The sequence below is a fragment of the Embiotoca jacksoni genome, unplaced genomic scaffold (genome assembly GCF_022577435.1).
Source record: "Embiotoca jacksoni isolate LCO1_2020_lvr unplaced genomic scaffold, fEmbJac1.0.p SCAF_138, whole genome shotgun sequence".
Taxonomy (NCBI): Eukaryota; Metazoa; Chordata; class Actinopteri; family Embiotocidae; genus Embiotoca; species Embiotoca jacksoni.
The window spans coordinates 183,667-197,094 of record NW_027185272.1 but is presented as its reverse complement, the minus strand read 5'-3'; the positions used below and the strand labels follow the sequence as shown (position 1 = coordinate 197,094).

General features: G+C 35.8%; 1 protein-coding gene across 1 annotated transcript; it reads left to right on the top strand.

The window, feature by feature from the left end:
- The first annotated feature begins 7,504 nt into the window (after positions 1–7,504).
- Positions 7,505–12,234, top strand: LOC138196864 (calcium and integrin-binding family member 2-like). Its single transcript, XM_069147256.1, has 6 exons — positions 7,505–7,699; positions 7,872–7,906; positions 8,372–8,483; positions 8,966–9,113; positions 9,602–9,797; positions 11,625–12,234. Exons 1-6 carry the CDS (start codon positions 7,649–7,651, stop codon positions 11,644–11,646), a joined length of 564 nt encoding a protein of 187 aa, XP_069003357.1. The 5' UTR covers positions 7,505–7,648; the 3' UTR covers positions 11,647–12,234.
- Positions 12,235–13,428: the final 1,194 nt, after the last annotated feature.

Sequence of the window (13,428 nt, the reverse complement as noted above, 5' to 3'; positions counted from 1 at the left end):
ATAGATAGATAGATAGATAGATAGATAGATAGATAGATAGATAGATAGATAGATAGATAGAATAGATAGATAGATAGATAGATAGATAGATAGATAGATAGATAGATAGATAGATAGATAGATAGATAGATAGATAGATAGATAGATAGATAGATAGATAGATAGATAGATAGATAGATAGATAGATAGATAGATAGATAGATAGATAGATAGATAGATAGATAGATAGATAGATAGATAGATAGATAGATAGATAGATAGATAGATAGATAGATAGATAGATAGATAGATAGATAGATAGATAGATAGATAGATAGATAGATAGATAGATAGATAGATAGATAGATAGATAGATAGATAGATAGATAGATAGATAGATAGATAATAGATAGATAGATAGATAGATAGATAGATAGATAGATAGATAGATAGATAGATAGATAGATAGATAGATAGATAGATAGATAGATAGATAGATAGATAGATAGATAGATAGATAGATAGATAGATAGATAGATAGATAGATAGATAGATAGATAGATAGATAGATAGATAGATAGATAGATAGATAGATAGATAGATAGATAGATAGATAGATAGATAGATAGATAGATAGATAGATAGATAGATAGATAGATAGATAGATAGATAGATAGATAGATAGATAGATAGATAGATAGATAGATAGATAGATAGATAGATAGATAGATAGATAGATAGATAGATAGATAGATAGATAGATAGATAATAGATAGATAGATAGATAGATAGATAGATAGATAGATAGATAGATAGATAGATAGATAGATAGATAGATAGATAGATAGATAGATAGATAGATAGATAGATAGATAGATAGATAATAGATAGATAGATAGATAGATAGATAGATAGATAGATAGATAGATAGATAGATAGATAGATAGATAGATAGATAGATAGATAGATAGATAGATAGATAGATAGATAGATAGATAGATAATAGATAATAGATAGATAGATAGATAGATAGATAGATAGATAGATAGATAGATAGATAGATAGATAGATAGATAGATAGATAGATAGATAGATAGATAGATAGATAGATAGATAATAGATAGATAGATAGATAGATAGATAGATAGATAGATAGATAGATAGATAGATAGATAGATAGATAGATAGATAGATAGATAGATAGATAGATAGATAGATAGATAGATAGATAGATAGATAGATAGATAGATAGATAGATAGATAGATAGATAGATAGATAGATAGATAGATAGATAGATAGATAGATAGATAGATAGATAGATAGATAGATAGATAGATAGATAGATAGATAGATAGATAGATAGATAGATAGATAGATAGATAGATAGATAGATAGATAGATAGATAGATAGATAGATAGATAGATAGATAGATAGATAGATAGATAGATAGATAGATAGATAGATAGATAGATAGATAGATAGATAGATAGATAGATAGATAGATAGATAGATAGATAGATAGATAGATAGATAGATAGATAGATAGATAGATAGATAGATAGATAGATAGATAGATAGATAGATAGATAGATAGATAGATAGATAGATAGATAGATAGATAGATAGATAGATAGATAGATAGATAGATAGATAGATAGATAGATAGATAGATAGATAGATAGATAGATAGATAGATAGATAGATAGATAGATAGATAGATAGATAGATAGATAGATAGATAGATAGATAGATAGATAGATAGATAGATAGATAGATAGATAGATAGATAGATAGATAGATAGATAGATAGATAGATAGATAGATAGATAGATAGATAGATAGATAGATAGATAGATAGATAGATAGATAGATAGATAGATAGATAGATAGATAGATAGATAGATAGATAGATAGATAGATAGATAGATAGATAGATAGATAGATAGATAGATAGATAGATAGATAGATAGATAGATAGATAGATAGATAGATAGATAGATAGATAGATAGATAGATAGATAGATAGATAGATAGATAGATAGATAGATAGATAGATAGATAGATAGATAGATAGATAGATAGATAGATAGATAGATAGATAGATAGATAGATAGATAGATAGATAGATAGATAGATAGATAGATAGATAGATAGATAGATAGATAGATAGATAGATAGATAGATAGATAGATAGATAGATAGATAGATAGATAGATAGATAGATAGATAGATAGATAGATAGATAGATAGATAGATAGATAGATAGATAGATAGATAGATAGATAGATAGATAGATAGATAGATAGATAGATAGATAGATAGATAGATAGATAGATAGATAGATAGATAGATAGATAGATAGATAGATAGATAGATAGATAGATAGATAGATAGATAGATAGATAGATAGATAGATAGATAGATAGATAGATAGATAGATAGATAGATAGATAGATAGATAGATAGATAGATAGATAGATAGATAGATAGATAGATAGATAGATAGATAGATAGATAGATAGATAGATAGATAGATAGATAGATAGATAGATAGATAGATAGATAGATAGATAGATAGATAGATAGATAGATAGATAGATAGATAGATAGATAGATAGATAGATAGATAGATAGATAGATAGATAGATAGATAGATAGATAGATAGAATAGATAGATAGATAGATAGATAGATAGATAGATAGATAGATAGATAGATAGATAGATAGATAGATAGATAGATAGATAGATAGATAGATAGATAGATAGATAGATAGATAGATAGATAGATAGATAGATAGATAGATAGATAGATAGATAGATAGATAATAGATAGATAGATAGATAGATAGATAGATAGATAGATAGATAGATAGATAGATAGATAGATAGATAGATAGATAGATAGATAGATAGATAGATAGATAGATAGATAGATAGATAGATAGATAGATAGATAGATAGATAGATAGATAGATAGATAGATAGATAGATAGATAGATAGATAGATAGATAGATAGATAGATAGATAGATAGATAGATAGATAGATAGATAGATAGATAGATAGATAGATAGATAGATAGATAGATAGATAGATAGATAGATAGATAGATAGATAGATAGATAGATAGATAGATAGATAGATAGATAGATAGATAGATAGATAGATAGATAGATAGATAGATAGATAGATAGATAGATAGATAGATAGATAGATAGATAGATAGATAGATAGATAGATAGATAGATAGATAGATAGATAGATAGATAGATAGATAGATAGATAGATAGATAGATAGATAGATAGATAGATAGATAGATAGATAGATAGATAGATAGATAGATAGATAGATAGATAGATAGATAGATAGATAGATAGATAGATATATAATAGATAATAGATAGATAGATAGATAGATAGATAGATAGATAGATAGATAGATAGATAGATAGATAGATAGATAGATAGATAGATAGATAGATAGATAGATAGATAGATAGATAGATAGATAGATAGATAATAGATAGATAGATAGATAGATAGATAGATAGATAGATAGATAGATAGATAGATAGATAGATAGATAGATAGATAGATAGATAGATAGATAGATAATAGATAGATAGATATATAATAGATAATAGATAGATAGATAGATAGATAGATAGATAGATAGATAGATAGATAGATAGATAGATAGATAGATAGATAGATAGATAGATAGATAGATAGATAGATAGATAGATAGATAGATAGATAGATAATAGATAGATAGATATATAATAGATAATAGATAGATAGATAGATAGATAGATAGATAGATAGATAGATAGATAGATAGATAGATAGATAGATAGATAGATAGATAGATAGATAGATAGATAATAGATAGATAGATAGATAGATAGATAGATAGATAGATAGATAGATAGATAGATAGATAGATAGATAGATAGATAGATAGATAGATAGATAGATAGATAGATAGACAATAGATAGATAGATAGATAGATAGATAGATAGATAGATAGATAGATAGATAGATAGATAGATAGATAGATAGATAGATAGATAGATAGATAATAGATAGATAGATAGATAGATAGATAGATAGATAGATAGATAGATAGATAGATAGATAGATAGATAGATAGACAATAGATAGATAGATAGATAGATAGATAGATAGATAGATAGATAGATAGATAGATAGATAGATAGATAGATAGATAGATAGATAGATAGATAGATAGATAGATAGATAGATAGATAGATAGATAGATAGATAGATAGATAGATAGATAGATAGATAGATAGATAGACAATAGATAGATAGATAGATAGATAGATAGATAGATAGATAGATAGATAGATAGATAGATAGATAGATAGATAGATAGATAGATAGATAGATAGATAGATAGATAGATAGATAGATAGACAATAGATAGATAGATAGATAGATAAATAGATAGATAGATAGATAGATAGATAGATAGATAGATAGATAGATAGATAGATAGATAGATAGATAGATAGATAGACAATAGATAGATAGATAGATAAATAGATAGATAGATAGATAGATAGATAGATAGATAGATAGATAGATAGATAGATAGATAGATAGATAGATAGATAGATAGATAGACAATAGATAGATAGATAGATAGATAGATAGATAGATAGATAGATAGATAGATAGATAGATAGATAGATAGATAGATAGATAGATAGATAGATAGATAGATAGATAGATAGATAGACAATAGATAGATAGATAGATAGATAGATAGATAGATAGATAGATAGATAGATAGATAGATAGATAGATAGATAGATAGATAGATAGATAGATAGATAGATAGATAGATAGATAGATAGATAGATAGACAATAGATAGATAGATAGATAAATAGATAGATAGATAGATAGATAGATAGATAGATAGATAGATAGATAGATAGATAGATAGATAGATAGATAGATAGATAGATAGATAGATAGATAGATAGATAGATAGATAGATAGATAGACAATAGATAGATAGATAGATAGATAGATAGATAGATAGATAGATAGATAGATAGATAGATAGATAGACAATAGATAGATAGATAGATAGATAGATAGATAGATAGATAGATAGATAGATAGATAGATAGATAGATAGATAGATAGATAGATAGATAGATAGATAGACAATAGATAGATAGATAGATAGATAGATAGATAGATAGATAGATAGATAGATAGATAGATAGATAGATAGATAGATAGATAGATAGATAGATAGATAGATAGATAGACAATAGATAGATAGATAGATAAATAGATAGATAGATAGATAGATAGATAGATAGATAGATAGATAGATAGATAGATAGATAGATAGATAGATAGATAGATAGATAGATAGATAGATAGATAGATAGATAGATAGATAGATAGATAGATAGATAGATAGATAGATAGATAGATAGATAGATAGATAGATAGATAGATAGATAGATAGATAGATAGATAGATAGATAGATAGATAGATAGATAGATAGATAGATAGATAGATAGATAGATAGATAGATAGATAGATAGATAGATAGATAGATAGATAGATAGATAGAATAGATAGATAGATAGATAGATAGATAGATAGATAGATAGATAGATAGATAGATAGATAGATAGATAGATAGATAGATAGATAGATAGATAGATAGATAGATAGATAGATAGACAATAGATAGATAGATAGATAGATAGATAGATAGATAGATAGATAGATAGATAGATAGATAGATAGATAGATAGATAGATAGATAGATAGATAGATAGATAGATAGATAGATAGACAATAGATAGATAGATAGATAGATAAATAGATAGATAGATAGATAGATAGATAGATAGATAGATAGATAGATAGATAGATAGATAGATAGATAGATAGATAGATAGATAGATAGATAGATAGATAGACAATAGATAGATAGATAGATAAATAGATAGATAGATAGATAGATAGATAGATAGATAGATAGATAGATAGATAGATAGATAGATAGATAGATAGATAGATAGATAGACAATAGATAGATAGATAGATAGATAGATAGATAGATAGATAGATAGATAGATAGATAGATAGATAGATAGATAGATAGATAGATAGATAGATAGATAGACAATAGATAGATAGATAGATAGATAGATAGATAGATAGATAGATAGATAGATAGATAGATAGATAGATAGATAGATAGATAGATAGATAGATAGATAGATAGATAGATAGACAATAGATAGATAGATAGATAAATAGATAGATAGATAGATAGATAGATAGATAGATAGATAGATAGATAGATAGATAGATAGATAGATAGATAGATAGACAATAGATAGATAGATAGATAGATAGATAGATAGATAATAGATAGATAGATAGATAGATAGATAGATAGATAGATAGATAGATAGATAGATAGACAATAGATAGATAGATAGATAGATAGATAGATAGATAGATAGATAGATAGACAATAGATAGATAGATAGATAAATAGATAGATAGATAGATAGATAGATAGATAGATAGATAGATAGATAGATAGATAGACAATAGATAGATAGATAGATAGATAGATAGATAGATAGATAGATAGATAGATAGATAGATATTTATGTCTTGTCATCACGTGTTTATTTTATTATTATTATGGTAACCAATCACATGTCAGTTTATCCAACACGTGGAAAACCTCAGAAATACAAGAACATCGCTGGCCGCTTGTACGAGTCCGTGCTGCCTTCAGGAACTGTCAGTTTTTTTTCATTCAGACGCTGTTTTTCTGAGGAATCCGCAGATATTTTACATTCATTTCTTATTTTTTTTCAAATACAAACAACAGCTGATCAGACAGGAACAAGCAATCAGCAAAACACATCTGTATGTAGTTTTATTATATAAGGAAAACAGAAACAGCACCTGTGAAATTACTACGAAAAGACAGACATTTATAATGTCAAAAAAGTTGGACAGCACATAAAACAAAACGTTTTTAATTGTAATTATAAAATAAAATGTAAACATGAATGTAAACAAAGATAAGGTTTCTCTCAAATATTTTTTTTATATAAATATATAACTTATGATGAAATACTTTAGGATTTTATTTGTGTTCTTATGTTTTAACCCTCTCTAATCACAGCCTTTTTATTTTTTATCTTTTATTGTCAAAAATAGGTAAATTTTTTTTAAATAAAATCATAAATACGCAGGGAAATGAAGGCAAAAAAACAAAAAGAAATACAATCTTTTCAAGGAAAATATATATTTTTCAAAAACGAAACAATAAAACTAAACAACATAAACCAGAGAATAAAAAACAAAAATCCACAGTTTTATAGGAATCACTGCTTCGCTACTGCATGTGAAAGCTAGATTTTCCGAGCAGGATATGAAGGCAGCAGGCTCGTCCCTGCGCCTCCTCCTCCTCCTCCTCCTCCCCTGAGGCGTCACAGTCCATCTCTCCTCTGCGCTGCCGCCAGCAGAAGAAGACGGACTCGGACTGGGACCCGGACCCGGAGCGCGGATGTCCCGTCCCGACCTGCAGCCGGATGTGGACCGAAACCTCTCAGTGTGATGGAAACATCCGCCGGGCAGGATGGGCAACAAGCAGACAACCTTCACCGACGAGCAGCTGGAGGCGTTTCAGGTGGGGTGGAGGGGGGGGGGGGGGGGTAGAACAGAACAGAGGCAGGTCTGCTGTGTTCTGATTGGCTGAGCTCCAGCCTCCTCTGCATCCCGCCGGCTGATGCTGCAGCTGAAAGCGGATCCTCCCTGAGGACCTCAGACTCACCCGGCTCGTTTTGTTTGTTTGATTACAGGACTGCACCTTCTTCACCCGGAAGGAGATCCTGCGGTGAGTTGTGTTTCTTGAGTTCACACCTTCATCATCATCATCATCAACTGAGGCAGAGGAGGAGCTGCAGGTCAGCTGACCGCAGGTGTTCCGAGTCCGAACAGACACGTTCGAGGATGACGTCACGACTTCCTGTTTGCTGACACTAGTGTCATCAACAGGTTTTAATGCTTCAGACTTTAATTGGATTCAAATTTATGAGGCTCGTTTTTTACTTTTATATTTAAACTATAAATTAAACGCAAAAAAAAAAATCTAAAATCAATGTGAATTAAATGTTTGTTTTTCTGTCTTTCACTAAAGTTTAGTGACGGTGAGTCAGAGGTTGTGGATCAGTTTGGCTCATGACATCACTGCTGATGACTTTTCCTGATCCGTCTGATCATGTCATTAATAAATCCAGGTGTTTCTGTTTGTTAAGTGTGTCGTGTTCTGGCTGTGAAACGGTCCTCTGCTGTGCTGCAGGTTACACGGCCGGTACCGAGAGCTGGCTCCACATCTGGTTCCTCTGGACTACACCAACAACCCCGACATCCGAGTGCCTCTGACGCTCATCGTCACCATGCCTGAGCTGAAGGTACGTTGTCTCCGGGACAGAAAGTCTCCACCGGTCAGAGAGGAGTCGAGTCTGTTGGAGACCTTCGTTTTTTCTTTGTTGGAGTTCAAGTCTGAAACTACAGACGGGATCAAAAAATGTGTCGTCAATGCAGAAGTACCTGAAAGTGTGAAACCCACAGAGCACCACTATTGGCTGGTTCTCCGTCTGGTACTCGATCTGGTTCTCGGCTGGTTCTCTGGGTCTGGGTCTGGGTCTGGTTTTCGGCCCGGTACTCGGCCCGGTACTCGGCCCGGTTTTCGGCCCGGTTCTCGGCCCGGTTCTCGGCCTGGTTCTCGGCCTGGTACTCGGTCTGGTTCTCTGGTTCTTGATCGCAACAGTTCTCTGACGGATGTCTCTGCCGGTGCGTCTCCATCCTGAGAAGCTGTTTCCTCGTCAGACATTGTTTCTTCTTCATCTCTCAGCTCCTCCTCATTAATCCGACGCTGTGTTTGTGCCAACAGGAGAACCCGTTCAGAGACAGAATCGTGGAGACGTTCTCTGAGGACGGACAGGGGAACCTGAGCTTCAACGACTTCGTTGACATGTTTTCGGCCCTCTGCGAAACTTCACCCAGAGAGCTCAAGACCATCTACGCCTTCAAGATCTACGGTAAGCTAGAGACACCTGAAACTGACATATTAATAAAAAAGTTTTTTAAATATAATTAAATTGTGTAAAATTTCAGTTTTAATGAAATGTTTCAATTAAGTCTACACATTATTAAAATAAAATAAAAAATGAAAACAGTGTTTGGACGTGACCTGGCATAACGTCAAAGAGTGTAATACACCTTAATTGTAAAAAGTAAAGCGTGTTAGATTGAGGAACCAAAACCTCGTGCTTCGTTTCAGAAAGAGATCGTGTTTCGGGTCAAAATAAGTCATTTTATGTCGGTAACGTTACGTACGTCACGGAGGTGATCTCCTTCGACCGGATCATTAAATGTGACACGGACACGGTTCCCCCTGGTGGACTGACGGGTGTACTTCACGAAGACAGACGTTCAGGTTTCTGATGTCTCGGCCCTTCAGATCGGTAGATCCGAGTGGACTCTGTGTGGTTCTGGTCTGTAAATGGACTCTGTGGTTCTGGTCCAGACTTTAACAGGGACAGCTTCATCTGTAAGGGGGACCTGGAGCAGACCCTGAACAAGCTGACCAAAGGGGAGCTGACGGCGGAGGAAGTCACTCTTGTGTGCGCTAAAGCCATCGAGGAGGCCGACCTGGACGGAGATAACAAGCTGTCCTTCTCCGACTTCGAGAACATGATCTCGAAGGCTCCGGACTTCCTCAGGTACCGAAACTCTTCGTATTCAGATAACTTAATCCAGATTAATACGATCCTGGATTATCGTCATTTAAAGATGTCGTTAACGTAATTCAGTCGTTTAGCAACGTAACTTGTTGTCTGTAAAACTTGCTTGCCATTTCCCCCAGTGACCACAGGGGGCGCCACATCACATCTTAATTTATTTGCAAACGTCACTACTCAGGATTCTTTGTTCGGTTTGTTTATTTCTGCTTCGTGTTTTTGTTGAACAAGTTCAAAGAGACGTGTGAGTTTGTTTCTGTCATTTATTTCCTGTTGATCTCCGACGTTTGCGTTCTACGTGGTCCCAAAACTCGTGTGGAAAAAGTTCCACACACAGAGACGCAGCAGACACATCCATGGACACACAGAGACGCAGCAGACACATCCATGGACACACAGAGACGCAGCAGACACATCCATGGACACACAGACGCAGCAGACACATCCATGGACACACAGACGCAGCAGACACATCCATGGACACACAGACGCAGCAGACACATCCATGGACACACAGAGACGCAGCAGACACATCCATGGACACACAGACGCAGCAGACACATCCATGGACACACAGAGACGCAGCAGACACATTCATGGACACACAGAGACGCAGCAGACACATCCATGGACACACAGACGCAGCAGACACATTCATGGACACACAGAGACGCAGCAGACACATCCATGGACACACAGAGACGCAGCAGACACATCCATGGACACATAGAGACGCAGCAGACACATTCATGGACACATAGAGACGCAGCAGACACATCCATGGACACACAGACGCAGCAGACACATCCATGGACACACAGACGCAGCAGACACATTCATGGACACAGAGACGCAGAAGACACATTCATGGACACACAGAGACGCAGCAGACACATCCATGGACACACAGAGACGCAGCAGACACATTCATGGACACATAGAGACGCAGCAGACACATCCATGGACACATAGAGACGCAGCAGACACATTCATGGACACACAGAGACGCAGCAGACACATTCATGGACACACAGAGACGCAGCAGACACATCCATGGACACACAGAGACGCAGCAGACACATCCATGGACACATAGAGACGCAGCAGACACATTCATGGCTGAAATCCAGTGCAATGATCCTTTAAAGCATGAGGACGGTCTGTTCCACACGAGGATGAACTCTGAGGTTGCAGGGATCAGGATCTGATCGATAAAGGAGCTTTTAACTGGTACTGATCCAGAGACGTGCCGACAGAGTCCCAGATCTGGACGTGGATCAGGATCTGTTCCTGAGTGTCTCTGAGACCGGCAGCTGAATCTTCTGCTCACAGCTGCAGAGATAAAAACCAGCAGTGCAGCCTGATCAGAGCGGTTTTACTGCTGAACATCCATCACGGTGCAGCTTCACTGGAGGAGGAGGAGGAGGAGGAGAAGGAGGTGGGGGGGATTTATCCAGGCAGCAGTGTAAGTCATAAGTCCGTCTATCACACCGGAAACCGGGTAGGGTCGGGGTGTGTGTGTGTGGGGTGGGGGGTGCTGTTACCATGCCAACCGGGTCAGCTAAACTGTAATAGCAGAGAGCTGCTGTTACAGCAGAGCGGCTCTCTCTGCTGACCGTCGGCAGGGTCACCTCCAGCCTCACTGCTGAGTCATCCAGGTTAGAGACAGTCGTCATGGAGACGAGTGCCTACAGAGCATCATGAACATCAGGAGAGTTTTATTTAAATCACAGAGGAATATGATGTTATGGTGGATGATGGATGTTTAACTATGACTCAGAGTTTGTTTGTTTGTTTGTTCATTTGCAGTAACTTCCACGTACGAATATAAGACTTCCCCGCAGAGATCCTGCAGAGGACAGAAGTCTCAATCTGACCCTGTTTCCACCTCGACTCAGTGCCTGTCCTTTCTACTGCCGGTGAGAGTCTTCTTCCCTAGCAGAGCCTGAGACCTGGACCGTCAGGGCGAGTGGGTCCTGGTCCTGGTCCTGGTCCTGGATCTTGTAGTTGTTTCAGAGAGGACGCTGGTCCTGCATGACTGATGTCTCCTGTCTCCTGTGGACGGTTTCCTGTGAGACACTCCTGAGAGGAAACATTTGCAGGGCGTCTCTGACTTCAGTGCTTTACAGAGGCCCCGCCCACTGACTGAAAGCACACCTTTAAAGGGCAAAATCCGTGAGGAGCTATGCAATCTCTGTTCATGAAGTGCATGTTATAACTCTGCTTGTAGCTGGTGAGTTTCTACGTCTGGTTCAGTGGTGCATCATGACAATCATAGTAAACTGTAGATGGAAGGGCTCTCTGTCACCTCACCTGTACATCCATCCCGCATCCAGCTCACCTGATGTAACAGCTCATCTTCCAACACAAAACCTTCTCTGGCTGTGGTTGAATAAAAAGGTTTTCTTTTGCTCAAGGATCCACGAGGCTTCTTATTGAAGTAAAACCAGGTTCTGGTTGGATGCTGGTTGTATGTTGGTAGGATGTATGGTTGGGTGTATGGTTGGATGTTGGTTGGATGTATGGTTGGATGTTTGTTGGATGTAAGGTTGGATGTTGGTAGGATGTAAGGTTGGATGTTGGTTGGATGTATGGTTGGATGTTGGTTGGGTGTACGGTTGGATGTTGGTTGGGTGTATGGTTGGGTGTATGGTTGGATGTAAGGTTGGATGTTGGTTGGGTGTATGGTTGGGTGTATGGTTGGATGTTGGTTGGATGTATGGTTGGATGTTGGTTGGATGTAAGGTTGGATGTTGGTTGGATGTAAGGTTGGATGTTGGAGGGATGTTGGTTGGGTGTATGGTTGGGTGTATGGTTGGATGTTGGTTGGATGTATGGTTGGATGTTGGTTGGATGTAAGGTTGGATGTTGGTAGGATGTATGGTTGGATGTAAGGTTGGATGTTGGATGTTGGTAGGATGTATGGTTGGATGTTGGTAGGATGTATGGTTGGATGTAAGGTTGGATGTTGGTTGGATGTTGGTTGGGTGTATGGTTGGGTGTATGGTTGGATGTTGGTTGGATGTATGGTTGGATGTTGGTTAGATGTTGGAGGGATGTATGGTTGGATGTTGGTTGGATGTAAGGATGGATGTTGGTTGGGTGTATGGTTGGATGTTGGTTGGATGTATGGTTGGATGTATGGTTGGATGTTGGTTGGATGTAAGGTTGGATGTTGGTAGGATGTATGGTTGGATGTAAGGTTGGATGTTGGTAGGATGTATGGTTGGATGTTGGTTGGATGTTGGTTGGATGTATGGTTGGGTGTATGGTTGGATGTTGGTTGGATGTATGGTTGGATGTTTGTTGGATGTAAGGTTGGATGTTGGTAGGATGTAAGGTTGGATGTTGGTTGGATGTATGGTTGGATGATGGTCCTATGTTGTAAAACAGCTAAAAAACTTGTGTTGCTATGACAACGGTTAGGTCTGTTCGTGTGCGGCCGTTGATGAGAGCTGAAGAGACTCACCTGTTTGCAGGTGGCGGCTCTGCTGTGTCACATCGACACCTGCTGGTGAGCGGCGGGACTGTTGCAGCTTTATGACGAATAATAATAAAACAGGACAACAGTAGAATTAATAAAGACACACTGATGTAATCAATAACCACCAGT

Bases quoted from the DNA above. Each gene is read 5' to 3' on its own strand.
- LOC138196864 (XM_069147256.1), top strand. From the start codon at position 7,649: ATGGGCAACAAGCAGACAACCTTCACCGACGAGCAGCTGGAGGCGTTT. The intron at 8,484-8,965 runs GTACGTTGTCTC...TTGTGCCAACAG, and splicing joins TCACCATGCCTGAGCTGAAG to GAGAACCCGTTCAGAGACAG. The intron at 9,114-9,601 runs GTAAGCTAGAGA...GTTCTGGTCCAG, and splicing joins CTACGCCTTCAAGATCTACG to ACTTTAACAGGGACAGCTTC.